Source organism: Hyperoodon ampullatus, assembly GCF_949752795.1.
Source record: "Hyperoodon ampullatus genome assembly, chromosome: 19".
NCBI classification, from domain to species: Eukaryota; Metazoa; Chordata; class Mammalia; order Artiodactyla; family Ziphiidae; genus Hyperoodon; species Hyperoodon ampullatus.
This window is the reverse complement of record NC_136932.1, coordinates 52,495,355-52,516,298: the sequence shown is the minus strand read 5'-3', so window position 1 is coordinate 52,516,298 and position 20,944 is coordinate 52,495,355. Positions and strand designations below refer to the sequence as shown.

Below are 20,944 nucleotides of genomic sequence, written 5' to 3'. Positions count from 1 at the left end.
TTTTGTTAAACTAACTTCCTAACCAAGGGTTAAGATATTTAAAGTGTACAATGTGGTGACTTGATATATTGTATACATTATGAAAGGATTCCACCCATTGAGTTAATTAACACACCATCATCATCAGCTCACATATTTATTTACCTTTTGGGGGTGGGGGGTGAGAACATTTAAGTTCTGCTCTCTTAGCAGGTTTCATTTATATAATACATTGTTATCAACTATATCACATTGGATTTGAAGACCTTATATACCTTATAATGGAAATTTGTACCTTTTTACCGACCTCTGTTTCTCTCAGCCCCTGGCAGCCACTTTTCTCTTTCTGAATTTGACTTTTTTTTTTTTTTTTTTTTTTGATACCATGCAGTATTTGTCTTTCTCTGTCTGGCTTATTTCACCTAGCTTAATGCCCTCCAGCTTCATCCATGTTTTTGTAAATGACATGATTTCCTTCTCTTTTAAGGCTGAATAAAATTCCATTTTATATATATAAAAACACCACATTTTCTTTATCCATTCATCCGTTTTGGGACACTTAAGATTGTTTCCATACCTTGGCTAGTGTGAATAATACTGCGATGAACTTGGGAATAGAGCTGTCTCTTCAAGATAATGATTTCATTTCCTTTGGATATATACCCAGGAGTGGGATTGCTGGATCATATGGTAGTTCCATTTTTAATTTCCTGAGAAACCTCCACACTGTTTTCCGTGATGGCTGTATCAGTTTACATTCCCACCAACAGTGTACAAGGGTTTCTTTTCTCTACATCCTTGTCAGAATTTGTTATCTCTTATCTTTTTTTTTTTTTTTGCGGTACGCGGGCCTCTCACTGTTGTGGCCTCTCCCGTTGCGGAGCACAGGCTCCGGACGCGCAGGCTCAGCGGCCATGGCTCACGGGCCTAGCCGCTCCGCGGCATATGGGATCCTCCCGGACCGGGGCACGAACCCGTATCCCCTGCATCGGCAGGCGGACTCTCAACCACTGCGCCACCAGGGAGGCCCCTCTTATCTTTTTTATAATAGCCATCCTAAAAGATGTGAGATGATATCTCATTGTGGTTTTGATTTGTATTTCCCTCATTTTTAGTGATGTTGAGCACCTTTTCATGTAGCCATTAGCCATTTGTATGTTTTCTTTAGAAAAATGTCTATTCAGGTCCTTTGCCCATTTTTTTTTCTTTGCCCATTTTTTTAATTGGATTGTTTTGGTTTTTTGCTAGTGAATTATATGAGTTCTTTGTATATTTTGGATATTAACCCCTTATCAAATATGTGGTTTGCAAATATTTGCTCCCATTTTATAGGTTGCCTCTTCATTTTGTTGATGGTTACACTATTGACACTCTATCACATATGCTCATATGTATATACCTCTAATGGAATTTGTAAATTTTTTACAAAAATGAGAATATTCTGAAATACAGTTTTACTTTCTGCTTACATTTCCACTGCAGATAATATAAAATGACACTTTTATTTATCAATAAAATCCTCTTATAATTTAAATGATTGGCTAATAGGTCCTATTCATCCCCTAATTTTACCTCTATTTTTCTTTAACATAAGTATATTGGAACAATTTAGTAATAAAGTCTATAAGCCTTTGATTAGGGATTTACTTAGGCAGAATTACTTGAAGTCATATACCTGGGTTAATGAGCCTGTATATTTTTATAGTTATAATTCAATTTTTAATACCTTAAGTATCTTTCATTGCTTTAGGATTACTATTATACTACATGTTTATATAGATAGTTTTAGAAATATGACTGAATCTCTACTAAACTTTGCTTTTAGAATAAAGTCTCAACATATAGTTTGTCACTTGACTTTTTCCTAAAGTAGTGTGTATACCAATTTTTTAGTAGTTTCTTTTGGCTTTGGACTAATGGATAAAAGAGATTTTACTGAAACGGAGTTGTTGGGAACACCAGAGAACAAGATTACGTAGTCACATTTAAATAGGCAGTGCCAATTGAGATTTAGGTTAGTTGAAGTAGTAAATATATTTTGCAACTTTCTAAAATGGATTTTTAAAAATGGTTACTTCTTAAAGAAGGTTAGGCAAAATCCATTTTTTAAAATGTTGTTTTCATAAAAACTGTAGTCTTGTGTAGTCTTTTTAATTTTCATACTCAGAAGACTTCTTCTTATTTACAGTTTACAGATGTTGACAGTGTTGTTTGATTTTTCTCTAATGTTAACTCTCGTAAAATAAAAATTAAAAATACATTGAAGTGTACAAATGAGGTAGTGTAAGGAAATACTAAAAGGCTTTTATGTAGCTGCAATAGCTTTTTCTTCTGACAGCACTGCAATATAATTTCATATTATACTGATATCCTCTTAAGTCATTATGACTTAGCATAGATATTAAGAATGCTGTGTAAACTGTATATATATTTCTTGGCTAATTATTTTGCAAATGTCCATAACAACCCTATTTAAAAATATAATGTTGAGATAATCTTATATTTTTATAAAACTTTGTTCTTTGCAAAATACTTCCACTTGGATTATTTCATCTAGTCCTCAGAATAACGGCATGAAATTAATTTCATCATCCCATTTTGTAAAAGAGAAAACTGAGATTCACAAAAGTTGAGGATCTTACCTAAAATTACATGGAGGTGGCAGAATCAAGTCTAGGACTTTTTTCATTAAAAACACAACTACTGCTTTCCGTATTTCTAATTTTTCAATAAATCTGAATTTTAAATCCTAGATTCCAAATTTTTTATTTCATTTGGATTTCTGAGTTTTGTTTTATTTTGCCTCCATTTTTAACTTCAAAAATTCATTTTACTGTGATGGTTTTTGATGGATGAGTCAGGGAATCACGCTTCTAGTTGCTAGACGGGATGCTACCTGATTCATGAATCATTGAATAAACTGAATTAGATCTTCAAAAACAATTTTTTTGTTTGTTTGTTTGTTTGTTTTTGCAGTACGTGGGCCTCTCACTGCTGTGGCCTCTCCCGTTGCGGAGCACAGGCTCTGGACGCGCAGGCTCAGCGGCCATGGCTCACGGGCCCAGCAGCTCCGCGGCATGTGGGATCTTCCCGGACCGGGGCATGAACCCGTGTCCCCTGCATCAGCAGGCGGATTCTCAACGACTGTGCCACCAGGGAAGCCCTCAAAAAAAAATTTTTTTTAATAAAAAATAAAGGATGAGGGACTTCCTTGGTGGTCCAGTGGGTAGGACTCCATGCTCCCAATGCAGGGGGCCCGGGTTCAATCCCTGATTGGGGAAATAAATCTGCACGCATGCCGCAACTAAAGAGTTCACATGCCACATGTAAGAGCCGCATGCCGCAGCTAAGAAGTCCACCTGCTACAACTAAAGATCCCACGTGCTGCAACTAAGACCCAGCATAGCTAAAATAAGTAATAAATAAATAAATATTTTTAAATAAATAAATAAAGGATGAGTCAGGTTGGTACATAGGCAATGAAGTGAAAGAAATATTTGTCTCAAAAAAAAAAAAGAAAGAAAGAAATATTTGTCGCTAACTTAAAGAATCAGTACTTCGTTTAAACATCAGTATCATGGACTTACCTGGTGGTGCAGTGGTTAAGAATCCACTTGCCAATGCAGGGGACACAGGTTCGATCCCTGGTCAGGGAAGATCCCACATTCTGCAGAGCAACTAAGCCTGTGTGCCACAACTACTGAGCCTGCGCTCTAGAACCTGTGTGCCACAACTAGAGCCCCTGCTCCACAACAAGAGAAGCTACCACAATGAGAAGCCTACGTACCGCACTGCAACAAAGAGAAGCCCCTGCTTGCTGCAACCAGAGAAAGCCCACACGCAGCAATGAAGACCCAAAGCAGTCAAAAAATTAATTCTAATTAATTAATTAAAAATTAATTAATTAATTAAAAATCAGTATCATGATTTCTGCAATGGCTGAGTGAAGATCTCAGCAAATTCTCTCCCCAAAAAGCAACTGGGCAAAATTGTCAGCCAACCATTTCAGGACTCTGGAAACTGAACAGAGTTATTCAACAAATTGAGAAGCATTTATTCAAGAAAAACTACTAAACCTTGGTAAGAATAATGGGATTCTGTAGTATTTCTACCTGAGACTGTTCCCATGCCCTCCCATCCAACAGATCTGCATGATAGTTTTACCAGGGCAGGCCAGAAAGGGCTGACTTGATTTGTAGTAGAGCAGGGCTGAGTGCCTGGCCAAGAGAATTAAAAAAAAAAATGGGGGTGGGGGGTGGAATTAGAAGTTTGGGATTAACATATACACACTACTCTATATAAAATAGATAAACAACAAGGGCATGCTGTATAGGGAACTATATTCAATATCTTGTAATACTCTATGATGGAAAAGAATCTGAAAGGAATATATATATATACACACATATATATATATATATATACACACACATATATATATATCTGAATCACTTTGCTGTACACCTAAAACTAACACAACATTGTAAATTAACTATACTTCAATTAAAAATGAAAGCAAAAAAAGAAAATAAGAATATAAACAATCTTATAAAAAAATTGTAAAAAACAGTAGAGATCACATGGTGGCAAACAATCAGGGAACGTCGCTAGCTTGGGGTTGAGGTACTGGTTAAGGGAAGCGGCAGACTGACAGCCCAGTCAAAATTTTAACAAAGAGATCCAGAGAACAAGATAACCATAGTGAGTGTTAATAAACTTCCCCATATTCTAAATGATTTGGAAGGCTGCTAGTATATACATGACTACATGCAAGCTCAGAAGACACCAAAGCGAGCCTTAGCTGTCTATTCATTCCTGGTTTAATGGGAATCCTTGCACATGCAGAAAGTAAAAGCCTTCTCTTGCACAGAGAAGGTTTGTAACCTTTCTGAACTCTGCATGTGTTTCTCAAATGGTGAACACAGATCCATCAGAGAAAAGGTGCAAGTGGCTCCAGATGTTTAAGCACAGTCTCTCACCAGTCATTGGCTGGCAAGTAAGTTATGCTCTTCCCAAGAAATCCAGGCTTAAAAATAAATATAAGAAATCGGGCTTCCCTGGTGGCGCAGTGGTTGAGAGTCTGCCTGCCGATGCAGGGGACATGGGTTCATGCCCCGGTCCAGGAAGATCCCACACGCCGCGGAGCGGCTAGGCCCGTGAGCCATGGCCGCTGAGCCTGCGCGTCCGGAGCCTGTGCTCCGCAACGGGAGAGGCCACAACAGTGAGAGGCCCGCGTACCGCAAAAAATAAATAAATAAATAAATAAATAAATAAATAAATATAAGAAATAATAATAAAGAAAACTGGGACTTCCCTGGTGGTCCAGTGGTTAAGAATCTGCCGTCCAATGCAGGGGACGTGGGTTTGATCCCTGGTCGGGGAACTAAGATCCCACATGCCGTGGGGCAACTAAGCCCGCATGCCACAACTACTGAGCACACAGGCCACAGCTAGAGAGCCCAGGCACCACAACTAGAGAGTCCATGCATTCTGGAGCCCACACGCCACAGCTAGAGAGAAGCCCACGTGCTGCAACAAGGAGCAGCCCGTGTGCCACAGCGGAGGATCCCACATGCCTAAACAAAGATCCTGCATGCCACAACTAATACCCAATGCAGCAATAAATAAATAAATAAATAAATATTTTAAAATAATAATAAAGAAAACTGAGCAGCCTTATACTTGCAGAAGAGACAGACTCTACAGAATTAGTTCAGGAAGTCACAAGAAGAACACATTGGGGGGTGGTCAGAATCCAGAGTTGCTGAAATATATTATCAAATATGTCTGGTTTTCGATAACAAAAAATTACAAGACATTCAACAGAATAGGAAAATATGACCCGTATAAGGAGGGAAAACTAGTTGATAGAAACTGTCTCTGAGGTGGCCACTGATGTTAGACTTAGTACACAGACTTCAAAGCAGTATTTGAATATAAGTGTTTTCAAAGAACTAAAGTAAGCTTTGTTTAAAGAATTAAAGTATCATGACAATGACTGCTCAAATACAAAATATCAGTAAAGAGACAGAAATTTTAAAAGAGAAGCCAATAGAAATTCCGGAGTTGAAAAGTACAGTAAGTGAAACAAAAATTCACAACAGATTTGAACCAACAGAGAAATAACCAGCAAAATATAATATAGACCAATAGAGATTTTTCCAATATGAACAGAAACAAAAGAATAAATAAAAGTGAACAGCACTTCAGAGACATATGGAATGCCAGAAATAAGTATACCAACATAAACATAATGGAAGTTCCAGAAGGAAAGGAGAGAGAGAGAAAAGAGCAGAGAAAAATATTTGACAAATTAATGGCTGAACCTTCCAAAATGTGTTGAAAATCAGTAATTCAAGAATTCCAGTGAACTGCAAGTAAGTGAAACAAAGAGATTCATATCTAGACACATGGTCAAACTGTTCAAATCTATAGGCAAAGAGAAGATCTTAAAAGCAGGAAGAGAAGAATGACTTCTTTTGTAGACGGCAACCCCAATACAGTCAACAGCTGACGTTCTTAAAAGATGGAGGTCAGTAGCCAGTGGGATGGCATTTAAAATGCTGAAAGGGGAAAAACTGTCAATCCAGAATTCTTTATCCAGCAGAACTATCTTTCAGAAATGAAGGTAAATATAAATACTGAATTTGTTGCTAGTAAACATGTCCTAAGATAAATGCTAAAGAAACTTCTTCAGGCTGAAAGGAAGTGACACCAGACACTTGGTAATTTGACTCCACACAAAGAAATATAGAGCACCAGTAAACATAATTACATAGTTAATAAAAGACGGTATAAATATATATTTTCTGTTTCTTTTTACTAATTTAAAATTAATGAGATGGTGATTTAAAAATTGTGTTTTTGTAACAGAAAATGTGTGACAATAATAATACAAAAAGTAGGAGGCAGAGCTGTATTTGAGTACGGTTTCTCTATTTCACTGCAATAATTTAGAGTTAATCTGAAGTAGAATATGTTAAGATCCATATTGTAACTCTAGAGCAGCCACGAAGAAAATAATCCCAAAATATGGTTTCTTAAAAATAATTAAAGTGATATACTAGAAAATATCTATTTAATGCAAAAAAGGAAGTAAAGGAGGAATAGAGGAACAAATAAAAATACTTGAGGGCTTCCCTGGTGGCACAGTGGTTGAGAGTCCGCCTGCCAATGCAGGGGACATGGGTTCGTGCCCTGGTCTGGGAAGATCCCACATGCCGCGGAGCGGCTGGGCCCGTGAGCCATGGCTGCTGAGCCTGCGCGTCCGGAGCCTGTGCTCCGCAACGGGAGAGGCCACAACAGTGAGAGGCCCGTGTACCGCAAAAAAAAAAAAAAAAAAAAAAAAAACTTGAAATAAATAGAAAACAAATAACTAAATAGTAGGCATAAATCCAAACCAATAATTACCTTAAATAATAATGAATTAAACACTCTAATCAAAAGCTAAAGATAGACTGAATCTTTTAAAATCCAACTACAGACAGTCCCTGAGTTATGATTTTTTGACTTTATCATGGTTCAAAAGCAATAACATGTTTAGTAGAAACCATATTTTGAATTTTGATCTTTTTCTGAGCTACTGATATGTGGTACGATACTCTCTTGTAATGCTGGGCAACAGCAGTGAGCTGCAGCTTCCAGTCAGCCACTTAATCACAAGGGTAAACAACCAATACACTTACAACCATTCTATACTAATACAGCCATTGTGTTTTTCACTGCCAGTATAATATTCAATAAATTGCATGAGATATTCAACACTGAATTATAAAATGGGTTTTGTGTTAGATGATTTTGCTCAACTGTAGGCTAATATAAGTGTTCTGAGCACGTTTAAGGTAGCCTAAGCTAATCAATCTATGATGTTCAGCAGATTATGTGTATTAAATACATTTTCAACTTAAGATATTTTCAACTTATGATGAGTTTATCGTGTCATAACCCCATCATAAATTGTGGATGATCTGTACTTGAGATTTAAAGACGCAAATAGATTGAAAATAAAAGGATGAAAAAGATACAACCATGCAGATAGTAATCATAAGAGAGCTGGAGTGGCTATACTGATATTAGAATTAAAATGGATTTTATGCAAAAAAATGTTACTACAGACAGACATTTTATAATGATAAAAGTTTCAATTCATCAGGAAGATATAACAATTGTAAATATATATGCACCCAGTAACAGAACCCTCTACCCAGCAAACAGCAGAATACATATTCAAGTGCACATGGAATACAGTCTAGGACAGACTGTGTTCTAGGCCATGGGTTTTCACACTCTGGCCCTTTGGCTAACTTGGGAATGCTACCTGATTTTTATACAGCCTGCAAGCTAAAAATGTTATTTTACATTTTTAAATGTTTGAAAACCGTCAAAAGGGGATTAATAATTTGGAACACTTTACAATTAAATGAAACTCTAATCTCAGGGTACACAAACAAAGTTTTATTGGAACACAACTATGCACATTCAAAGAAACCTTTGGGGAATGGAAATTAGTTAACCTGATAAAGATTTCTTGAAAAACCTACAACTGATATATCTAACGGTGGAACACTGAAGACTTTTCCCATAAGATCAGGTCAAAGGCAAGGATACTTGCTCTCACCACATCTGTCAACTTTGTATTAGAGGTTCTAGCCAGTGAAATCAGATAAGATTAAATAAATTTTTAAAAGTCATCCAGATTATAAAGGAAGAAGTAAAACTGTTTCTATTTGCAGACATAGATTCTAACTCTTAAAGAATCCACAGAAAATCTATTAGAATTAATAATTAGTTCAACAAGGTTGTAGGATACAAAATCAATATAAAAAATCAATTGAATTGCTCTTTACTAACACTGAATAATTTGAAAGTAAAGTTAAAATTAAGACTCTAGTTCCTTTCTCAATAGAATCAAATAAAATCCTAGGAAACAAATTTAACAAAAGAAGTGTGAGACTTGTGCACTGCAAACTACAAAGCCAGGCTGAGAGAAATTAAAATCTTTGTAAATGAAGAGACTTGCCATGTTCATGTGTTTGAAGACTCAGTACTGTCAAGATAATTCTCCCAAACTGATTTATAGATTCAACATGATACCAATCAAAATCCTAGCTTTTTTGTAGAAACTGACAAGATATTCCTAATTTTCATATAGAAACACAAAGAACTCAGATTAGCCTAAACAACTTCAAAAAAGAACAGAATTGGAGAACTTCCTGAATTCAAACTTACTATAAGGCTGCATTAATCAAGGTAGTATGGTACTGGCACATGGACAGACACACAGGTCAATCAAAGTGAACTGACAGTTTAGAAATAAACCTTTATATATTTGGTCAATTAATTTCCTACAAATTTGCCAACAAAATGTAATGGAGAAAGGGTTGTCTTTTCAACAGATTGTGTGGGAATAGTTGGATATCCACCTTGAAAAGTTTAGCTCCTTACCTGTACCATACAAAAACAATGTAGTCCTAATGGATCCCATAGACCTAAACATAAAAACTAAAACTATAACACTTCTAGAGAAAAACAATAGAAAGTCTTTGTGATTGGTGCTGCCAAGGATTTCTTAGATATAACACCAAAAGCACAATCCATAAATGAATTTGTTTTGATAAATTTGACATTGTCAAAATTAAAAACTTTCAAGGTTCAAGAGACACAATTAACACAGAGACTGGGAGAAAATATTTGCATATCATTTATTCAATAAAGAACTTGTTTCCAGGTTATATAAGTGAGTGTTACAACATTAGAAATTTTTAAATCCAAGTAAAATATGCAAAAGACTTGAATAGGCATTTCACTAAACATATATGAATGAATGGCTAGTACACCCATGCATTTTCAGGGAAGGCAAATTAAAAGCACAATGATAGCAGTGACTCAGTGAAACTGGTGTAGTTCCAAGAGCCTGTCTCTCCACAGAAACAGTGAAAAATAAAGGAAAAACTGTCAAAACAAACTTTGTTAGAACTCTCAGAAAGAGTTGAAGGTTTATAGCAACGAAGCAAATGCTGGATTTAAAAAAAAAAAAAAAGGCCAACTGAAAAAGCAGTAGGAAAACTCTGGCAATTATATTTGCCCTTATCTGGTTCATTGTCAGTCTTGAAGATGGCAACCCATGTTCCTGGTTTAGGCACCTGTGCTTGGTTTCACATGGAACAGAGCATACCATGTTCACAAAGATTTGTGTTTGTTTGTTCTAACCTGTCTGGGTTTATTTGAAGAACTGACACAAGGAGTTCATCTCTAGTATGCCTAACTGAGAACTTAACCAGACTGGCAAAGCAGTGGGCATTCCTCAAAAATATTGTAAAGCAAATGAACAAACCGTAACCACCTGGGGCAAAAGATTATAGTTGAGCTGTACAACAGAGTGCCAGAAGTCTAGGAGGAGAAGCTGGAGAGAGTTTCCTTGGAAAATTAGGGCATTTGAAAGCACACTTATGTATACTAGCAAATTTAGAAAGCCTTGCACATACTTGTGGCAAGATGCATGCTCAGAATAGACCTGAGAATACCTCTATATTTTCACCCCTGGCTAATCTCTAGACTGAGGGCATGTATAAAATGAAGGCTAAGGCAGCTGTAAAGAACCTGGATAAGCATTGAAGAATTCCCCAACACAGAGCTATTCTGTAAAGACAGGATTGGTTTTTGTTCCTCCTCATCTTCCTCTCCCCACCCTGCCCTCCTCCATTCCCTCCTCCCTATTCTTCCTCTCCTCCTCCCTCTTTTTCTTCCCCCTACTCTTCCTTTTCTCTTCCTCTCGCCTCGTTCCTGCCATTCAAGGAAATCTCTGTCAAAACACTAGCTGAACACAAGTGAAGTGAAGAGAGACTTCAGAGACAACACATAACAGACTTTACAAAAAATAGTTTAGGAATGTTCCTAAACAACACTATAGCAAGCAACAAAAACCAGTGGGGGCGGGGGGAGGATCAGATTTCCAGAGTTGCCATATTATAGTATTCAAAAGGTCTAGTTTTCAACAAAAATTATGAACCACGCAGCAAAACAAGAAAGTCCATTGCACATTCATAGAAGAAATTAACAGAAACTGTCTCTAAGGAAGCACAGACATTGGACTTAGTAGACAAAGATTTTAATCAACTATCTTAAATATGTTCAGAAAGCTGCTGGAAACCATGAACAAAGAGGTTAAAATAACCAGGAGAATGATGTATGGACAAACAGATAATATCAGTAAAGAGAAAGAAAGTATAAAAAGGAACCAAGCACAAATTCTGGAGCTGAAAAGTACACTAAGCAAAATGAAAAATTCAGTAGAGAGGTTCGCCACCAGATTTGAGTGGATAGAAGAAAGAATCAGCAAATTTAAAGGTAGTTCAATTGAACTACCCCAGACTGAGGGTTAGAAAGGAAAAAGAATGAAGGAAGATGAACAGAGCCTAGGAGACCTGTGAAATAGCAGCAAGCATTAACATGATGGGAATCCCAGAAGGAGAGGAGAGAGAGGAAGTGACAACTTACCAAATTTGATAAAAGACAAGAACCTAAACATTCAAAAAGCTCATTGAACTGCAGGGTTAAACTCTATAAGAGATCCACATCAAGACACATTATCATCAAGTTGTCAGAAGCCAGGAACAGAATTTTGAAAGCAGCAAGAGAGAAGCTACTTATCACATACAATGGATCCTCAATAAGATTTAAAGTGCTGAAAGAAAAAACAAAAAACAAGAATTCTATATCCTGCAAAAATATTTCTCCAAGAATGATTTGGATTTTGAAATTAATTCTTATACATGACCCCCAAAGCATAAGCAACCAAAGAAAAAAATGGATAAATTTGGCTTCATCAAAATTAAAAAACTGTTCATCAAAGGGCATTGTCAAGAAAGTGAAAAGAAAGCCTACAGAATGAGACATAATATTTGTAAATCATAGATCTGACAAGGGTCAAGTAAGTAGAATATATAAAGAACTCCTACAGCTCACCAATCAAAAAATAACTCAATTCTAAAATGGGCAAGGGACTTGAATACACATTTCTTCAGAGATGATATACAAGTGGTTATCCAGCAGTTGAAAAGATGCTCGAAAACATTAGTCATTAAGGAAATTTTGCAATTCAAAACCACATGAAATTCCACTTTGCACCTACTAGGATATTTTTAATTTTTAAAATGGAAAATAGATTTTTTGATGATGTGGAGAATTTGGGATCCTCATTGCATCACTGGTAGAATTGTAAAATGGTGTAGCTGCTTTAGAAAACAAGTTGGTACTTCTTCAACGTGGAATTACCACATAATCGAGCAATTCCACTTCTAGGTATATACCTAAAACAATTGAAAATAGGCACTCAAATACTTGTACCCAAATGTTTATATCAGCACTATTCACAATAGCCATACGGTGGAAACAGCCCAAATATCAACCAGTAGATGAATGAATAAACAAAATGTATATCTATGCCATGAAATATTAGCCATAAAAAGGAATGATGTACTGATACATGCTACGTCATGGATGAGCCTCACAAATGAAGAAGCCAGACACAATAGGTCACATATTATATGATTCCATTTATATCGGTGGTCCCCAACCTTTTCGGCACCAGGGGCCGGTTTTGTGGAAGACAATTTTTCCACAGACTCGGGGTGGGGGGTGGGCTGGTGGGGGGATGGTTCAGGCAGTAATGTGAGAGATGGTTCAGACGGTAATGCGAGCGATGGGAGCGGCAGATGAAGCGTTGCTCGCTTACCCGCCACTCACCTCCTGCTGTGCGGCTGGTTCCTAACAGGCCACGGACCAATACTGGTCCACGGCCTGGGGGTTGGGGCCCCCTGATTTATATGAAATATCCAGAATAGGTAAATCTATTGGTACAGAAAGCAGATTGGTGATTGTCAAGGGCTGGGGGAAGGGAGTAATAGAAAATAACTGCTTAGTTGGGATGTATGAAAATGTTTTAGAGAAGTTCATATAGCATAAAATTAACAATTGTAGCACTGTTGGTGGGAATGTAAATTGATACTGCCACTATGGAGAACAGTATGGAGGTTCCTTAAAAAACTAAAAATAGAACTACCATACGACCCAGCAATCCCACTACTGGGCATATACCTTGAGAAAACCATAATTCAGAGAGAGTCATGTACCACAATGTTCATTGCAGCTCTATTTACAATAGCCAGGACATGGAAGCAACCTAAGTGTCCATCGACAGATGAATGGATAAAGAAGATGTGGCACATATATACAATGGAATATTACTCAGCCATAAAAAGAAATGAAATTGAGTTATTTGTAGTGAGGTGGATGGACCTAGAGACTGTCATACAGCGTGAAGTAAGTCAGAAAGAGGAAAACAAATACCATATGCTAAGACATATATATGGAATCTAAAAAAAAAATGGTTCTGAAGAACCTAGGGGCAGGACAGGAATAAAGACGCAAATGTAGAGAATGGACTTGAGGACATGGGGAGGGGGAAGGGTAAGCTGTGACAAAGTGAGAGAGTGGCATGGACATATGTACACTACCAAATGTAAAATAGATAGCTAGTAGGAAGCAGCCAAATGTCACAGGGAGATCAGCTCTGTGCTTTGTGTCCACCTAGAGGGGTGGGATAGGGAGGGCAGGAGGGAGACGCAAGAGAGAGGAGAAATGGGAATAAGTGTATATGTATAGCTGATTCACTTTGTTATACAGTAGAAACTAACACACCATTGTAAAGCAATTATACTCCAATAAAGATGTTTAAAAAAAAAGATTGTAAAGTATACAGTTCAATGGCATTTAGTACATTCAAAATGTGCAACAAGCATCTTATGTTATGTGAATTTCTCCTCAATAAGAATAGTGTTTTAAAAATCACAGTGTGGGGACTTCCCTGGTGGTCCAGTGGTAAAGAATCCGCCTTACAATGCAGAGGACATGAGTTCGATCCCTGGTCAGGGAACGAAGATCCCACATGCCATGGGGCAACTAAGCCCACACACCACAACTACAGAGCCCACTCACCACAACTACAGAGCCCATGCACCTTGGAGCCTGCATGCCACAACTAGAGAAGAGAAAACCCACAGGCCACAACTACAGAGAAGCCCGAGCACCACAACAAAGATCCCACATGCCATAACTAAGACCTGATGCAGCCAAAAATAAATAAAGGAAACCATAAACAAGACGAAAAGACAACGCTCAGAATCGGAGAAAATATTTGCAAATGAAGCAATAAACAAAGGCTTAATCTCCAAAATATACAAACAGCTCATGGAGCTCAATATCCAAAAAACAAAGAACCCTATTAAAAAATGGGCAGAAGACCTAAATAGACATTTTACCAAAGAAGACATGCAGATGAAGAGGCACATGAAAAGATTCTCAACATCACTAATTATTAGAGAAATGCAAATCAAAACTACAGTGAGGTATCACTTCACACTGGTCAGAATGGCCATCATCAAAAAGTCTACAAAAAATAATTGCTGGAGAGGGTGTAGAAAAAAGGGAACCCTTTTGCACTGTTGGTGGGAATGTAAATTGATTCAGCCACTATGGAGAACAGTATGGAGGTCCCTTAAAAAACTAAAAATAGAGCTACCATATGACCCAGCAATCCCACTACTGGGCATATACCCTGAGCAAGCCATAATTCAAAAGGACACATGTACCCCAATGTTCATTGTAGCACTGTTTACAATAGCCAGGACATGGAAACAACCTAAATGTCCAATGACAGATGAATGGATAAAGAAGATGTGGTACATATATGCAATGGAATATTACTCAGCCAGAAAAAGGGATGAAATTGGGTCATTCGTAGAGATGTGGCTGGACCTAGAGTCTGTCATACAGAGTGAAGTAAGCCAGAAAGAGAAAAACAAATCTCGTATATTCACGTATATATGTGGAATCTAGAAAAATGGTAGATGAACCTATTTGCAGGGCAGGAATAGAGACAGACATAGAGAATGGACATGTGGACACAGCAGGGGAAGGGGAAGGTGGGACCAACTGGGAGATGAGGTTTGACATAAATACACTACCATGTGTAAAATAGATAGCTAGTGGGAACCTGCTGTATAGCACAGGGAGCTCAGCTTGGTGCTCTGTGATGACCTAGATGGGTGGGATGGGAGCATGGGAGGGAGGTCCAAGAGGGAGGAGATATAGATATACATATAGCTGATTCACTTCATTGTACAGCAGAAACTAACACATTGTAAAGCAATTATACTGCAATAAAAATAAATAAATAATAAATTAACCTTAAAAATAAAATCACAATGTGACACCACTTCACATCCATTAGGACATTTGTGATAGAAAAGACAGACAATAACAAGTGTTGGTGAGAATGTGGAGCAACTAGAACCCTCATACAATAACTGATGGGGATGTTAAATGGTGCAGCCACTTTGGAAAACAGCTGGCCAGCTTCAAATTATCAGGTGTTAGATAGATAAACAAAATATGGTGTATGTATGCATATATATAATAATATACCTATGGAATATTATTCAGTAATAAGAAAGCACAAACTAGTGATATGTACTCCAACATAGATGAACTTCAGAAACATGCTAAGAGGCCAGATATTAAAGACCATGTGATAACATTCCATTTATTTAAGTTCCTTGCCCATTTAAAAATTGCAAAATGTTCATAAAAAGGAAATTTATAAGAGATAGAAAATAGACTAGTGGTGTCTTGTGGCTGAGGGCAGTAATTTGACTAAAAAATGACTAAAAATAGGCATAAAGTATCTTTTGGGGGTATCTGAAATGTTCTAAAATTAGATTGTGGTGATGGTTGCACATGACTGTAAGTTTACCAAAATCATTGAGTTCTTTACTTAATTCAGGTAACTAGTATGTTATTAAATTATTCCTCAGTTAAGCTGTATTTGAAACATCAGTTGGAGGCTTAATAGTGGTGTTATGACTCCAGAAATTGGCTTATCAATGTTTCACTAATTTAAAATGTGGCCATCTCCCGAGTATATCTGTTTCATGTTTTTCCTTTGAAAAATTTCTAATGATAATTTGTAGGTGCATGGTCATATGTTTTATACACCATTTGTTGTACTGAATTTCTTTTGTATGTACAGAGGATGGTTAGAACGAGAGAGCAGGTATGGTCTGCAACCCGGACACAATTGGTTTATCATCTCCATGCAGTGGTGGCAGCAGTGGAAAGAATATGTCAAATATGTGAGTAAGATTCCTGTTTATCTACATTTTTCATAGGATTATTAACTCCATCAGACTTTGTGTGACTAGTGGCCAGTAATAAAATGCTCCAACCTAGATAAAGATTTGAAGGGGAAAGAAATGAATACCTATATGATGCTACCAACTTGCTTTTCTAAAAAGCAAGTTCCAGAGCAAGTAATAGATTCATTAAGAAATCAGTTACTATACTCAGCATTTGGAGCACATTATGAAAACAAAAGTAGGAGACTATAATCCTCACTTGGGCAGTGGTTGCATAGCAAAATCACATAGAAAGCTTTAAAAAAAAGAAAGAAATGCCTATGCTCCACTCTAGACCAAATAAATCAGAAAGTATAATTGAAGAAAAAGTTTGAATTAATTTAAGTCATTTTTGTTTACTGAAAATTTTCTTTTGAAATCTAATTTAAATGGAATACATTTTGTTGGTATGGACTCAATATCAGAAAAGCTGTGAGAAGATCAATATTATCTTTAATAAATTGCTATGAAGTCTACAAACTGAAGTCCAAACATATTAATAATATAAACTAACTACTCAGGCCTACTTCACAGGCCATAGGTCAGTGTGATTCTACTGTTCCATTGTCCATATACAATTTTGACTTCTTTGATGGATAGTTGAATTTAAAATATTGATGGCCCCAAATCCATACTTAATGTAGACTCCCAGTTTTTAATCATTTGTGTACTATGGTCACCATTTTTTTACCATATAGTTCCCATACTATTATTTTCTTAGTATGTTTATATAAATAACTTTATCATTTTTACGTAAATATATTTTATTTTAAAAGGAAACTTTATATCATATCTTAAATAGAAAATCAGTGTCACATTCCAGAAATAGAGGATCAAAATAAAATCAATGAAAATAAAATATATTATTAAGGTCTAGCCAAGTAGTGTTGCCTTTTGAAGACTGATACTGAGACCTGTCCTCTGTCAAAAAGAGAAATTGTCAAGTATTAGATTAGCAGATCAAGCATTAGATTAGCACATTAGTACCAAACTGAGACCCCTGTCCTTGAAGTAATCAGAGGATTGAAAGAGAATTGAATAGGGAATTATTTTGTCATTGTGAACTAGGGTTATTTAATACCCCAAATAATCTGGTACCTTTCCCATATTTTAAGAAAGTTAATAATTAATAAAAGATGCTAACACTTGGATCTGTAATAAAGAATGTGAATCTGTGTGCTTCTGAACTATTTGAAGTTTTAACAATAAGGCTATTTAAAATTTTCTAGTCCAATAACGTTAATTGGTATGTAGAGAGAAATCTAGGTTTCATTCTCATTCTTACTGCCACTCTTTTGATTAAAGGCACTGGAATTTCTTCAGAGCTGGCTTCTGAAGGATTTACAAATTGATAGTCTTCACCTGCCTTACAGATCAAAGAGGGAAAAAAAATCTAATAAAATATTGACACAATGTCTCCTTGTTTTGGCTAAAATTAGGGATGCTGTAATTTCATTAAAAGAATCTAAAGCATCCATTATGCTGTTGCTATGCTGTGACTTGGAGTTTGTTTTTTAAATTTGATGTTTTTCTGGGGTTTCAATGAGTTACTTTATAAGCTGTGCCTTCAAGACCCACAGCCATTGATCAGTTTCATCTACTAAAATTTATGTCATTATTTATTGAATGCCACTTGAGATCCTTTACCCATGCTACTGTTTATCATTCTCAGATGCCTATGGGATCTTGTTCTACTGGTTAGCCCCTTTAGTCTTTCTCTTTACCCTCTCACTTAAAAATATCCTGATATTTATTTATTTATTTATTTATTTATTTATGGCTGTGTTGGGTCTTCGTTTCTGTGCGAGGGCTTTCTCTAGTTGCGGCAGGTGGGGGCCACTCTTCATCGCCGTGCGCGGGCCTCTCACTATCGCAGCCTCTCTTGTTGAGGAGCACAGGCTCCAGATGCGCAGGCTCAGTAATTGTGGCTCACGGGCCTAGTTGCTCCGCGGCATGTGGGATCTTCCCGGACCAGGGCTCGAACCCGTGTCCCCTGCATTGGCAGGCAGATTCTCAACCACTGCGCCACCAGGGAAGCCCTATCCTGATCTTTTTAAAACACTCACAGATATACATTCTCATAGCACCTTCCCTCCAGCTTCTCCTCAAGTCTTAGCTCTCTCTCTTTTTTTTTTTGTTTTTTTTCCACAAGTAAACTTAGTAGAGAATAGTTCTATGCTAGCGGCCTCTGCTTCTGGTACTCTGCATCTCCTGATTTTTCTCTGGTCATTCAGACTCAGTGTCCTTCCCAGATTCTTCTGCTACCTATCCTGTAAATACTGTACTCTCCTTATTCTACATACACCATTTTCTTGTCCTTCCAGAAGTCTGTTGAGCTTCACATTTTTATATCTAGTCTCTTTCTCTGTCCTGAGCACTAGACTCAAATGTCCACATATCTCAAACCAGAATATCCCAAAATAAGGTCATTCCCAAAACAATTCCAGTCACCAATACACCTTATCTTATGAAGGTGTCAACTCCCATCCAGTCATCTAAGCCAGCACCTCATGTCTGACCTTGGAATTATCTGTGCCCCTCTTTCATACACAATTAGTTGTCAAGTTTTTTTTAATCTCCTAAATCCATGCTCTTCTCTCTGTCTCCTTACTTATGGATCTAGCTTTTTATGGTTTAGTGCCTCTTCATCTCTTGCCTGAATTATTATAGAAGTCTTCTAACTTGTGTCTCAATTTTCAGTTTCTGCCTCAAATCCTTTCTACACACTAGAGTTATTTTTAAAGCAAAAATTGGGTTATGCTATTCCCCTATTTAAAAGCCTCTCACAGAAAAATCCTATCAATATAATGTTAAGGGAAAGAAAAACTAGCAATATGCTGTATTTAAAATGTGATATCTAACAGCAACCAGAATGACAGTTCACATTTACTAAATGCCAGGCATAAAACTGAGGTGGATATTAATACTAATATTATCCTAGTTTTTACCCATGAAGGAGCTGAGGCTTATACGTTTACTTATTGTAAAAGGTCACAGAGCTGGGAAGTCAGTGTCCTGCCCTTAATTCTAACTGTATTCTCCACATTTATTTTTTACATATATGTATATGTTTTCAGTCACAAAAAATAAATGATGGCATCTGAGTACTTGTGATATTTATTTTCTTCATATTTTTCCATATTTTCTATAATAACAATGTAATCTTTAATAGTAAAAAGAATAAATATTATTTAATTTTTTAGTATCAATAAAAGCCTTCCATGATTTCCAACTTTCAACAGAATAAAGTCTAAATTATTTTATGTGGCACAGAGTCCCTTGCAGTCTGTTCCCATTCTGCCTTACCAATTTTATTTATATACACTATTCCCCTTTGAAGAAATTAAAATTTAGTTATACATCAAAATGTTTTTAAGTGGCTGTAGCCAACCACAGGAAGATTAGAAACAATAGACAATTTGCGGATTCATTTTGAAGGCTGCATAATTGGCAGATTATTAAATTTTACCTCTTAATTTTTGACTTCATGATTTTTAGGATGCCAGCCCTGTTGCAATTGAGCCGTCATCTGTTCTGAATGGAGGAAAATATTTATTTGGAACAACAGTACATCCTATAGAGCAGAGTGAAGATAGAATCGGAGGAGGCAGCCCCAGTTATGTGAACACCACAGAAGAGAAATTTTCAGACAACATTTCTACTGCATCTGAAGCCTCGGAAACTGCTGGCAGTGGTAAGCATAGTTTTGTTTTCCAAGAGGTTTAGGCAGGGTCATTTCTTAAAGGGGTACACTTTGTCAGAGAGTGTGCTTGGTAGGATATGGGGCATCAGGTTTCCATTCACAGAAATAAGTTTCGAATGAAATGGTCAATTAATAGATTCTTGAATGTATTAGTAGCTTTACAAAGAGGAGCTCTTCTATATTCTACCTCATTAATCTCTCAATTTGAAAATATTTTCACAGTTTTCATTGATTAAGTCAATCTTTCCATATTGTTATTAAATCATTTTGTCAATAAATTTAGATTTGAGAAGACATAAGAAAATCTAAATTTTTATCTCCAGAACTCTCTCTAACCATAAGCATACATTCATTGGATTAAATGTACCCTCATATCAGATTCTACAGACATTGCAGGATGGAATTTGGGGGTTATTTTGTTAAAATATTTAGAAAGACTTCATAATGTTCCCCATAATCCCCTTCCGTTGTTGATACCTACATAAAACTTAGTGGTTCTACACTTATGGGGAAGATGCCTTGGTGTATTTTGGCCCAAATGAATTTAGTTGATCCCTATTATTCTGCTGATACAGTAGCAGGACTCTCAACCTTATTCTGTTGTTGTTTCAACTTTGAGATTTTTTTCTCCTTTTCTGTGGAGGGAGAAGGCAAATTGGACAGAGTTAGCATTTTCTTTACAAAACTCTTTGTAGAATCTACTGCTTCTTTTTCCCCATCTGACATTACAGAGATCACTTAGCAGTCCTAGAAGTGCTCTCTCTGATCAGCTTTCACACTAAGATTGTTTCTTGACCCTCCCTAAGGTCCTTTTTGATATGTGCTCACTCTGTATAATCTGTGCTATACACATGCTGAGCCATACCACAGATAGAAGGTTCAAAGTAAATGATGCCTGGAAGGTTTACCTGAGATTAACACGTGGTTGAGAGTTGAAATACCTTAAGATACCACTGGGGTTCACAGTCATCAGTCATTTTCCTGTGTGTATTTTTCTATTGTAACATTCATGCCTTCCTTTCAAATAGAT

The 20,944-nt window shown here is 36.7% G+C and overlaps 1 protein-coding gene across 1 annotated transcript in view; it reads left to right on the top strand.

Annotated features, from left to right (window-relative positions):
- USP32 (ubiquitin specific peptidase 32) overlaps nucleotides 1-20,944 on the top strand; it is a gene marked incomplete at its 5' end in the record, with an annotated part of 208,328 nt that overhangs the window by 147,530 nt on the left and 39,854 nt on the right. The window contains 2 exons of the mRNA XM_079726437.1: nucleotides 16,067-16,169; nucleotides 19,710-19,905. Of these exons, the coding sequence (XP_079582563.1) occupies nucleotides 16,067-16,169; nucleotides 19,710-19,905 (299 nt within the window). The remainder of the gene's footprint in view (nucleotides 1-16,066; nucleotides 16,170-19,709; nucleotides 19,906-20,944) is intronic.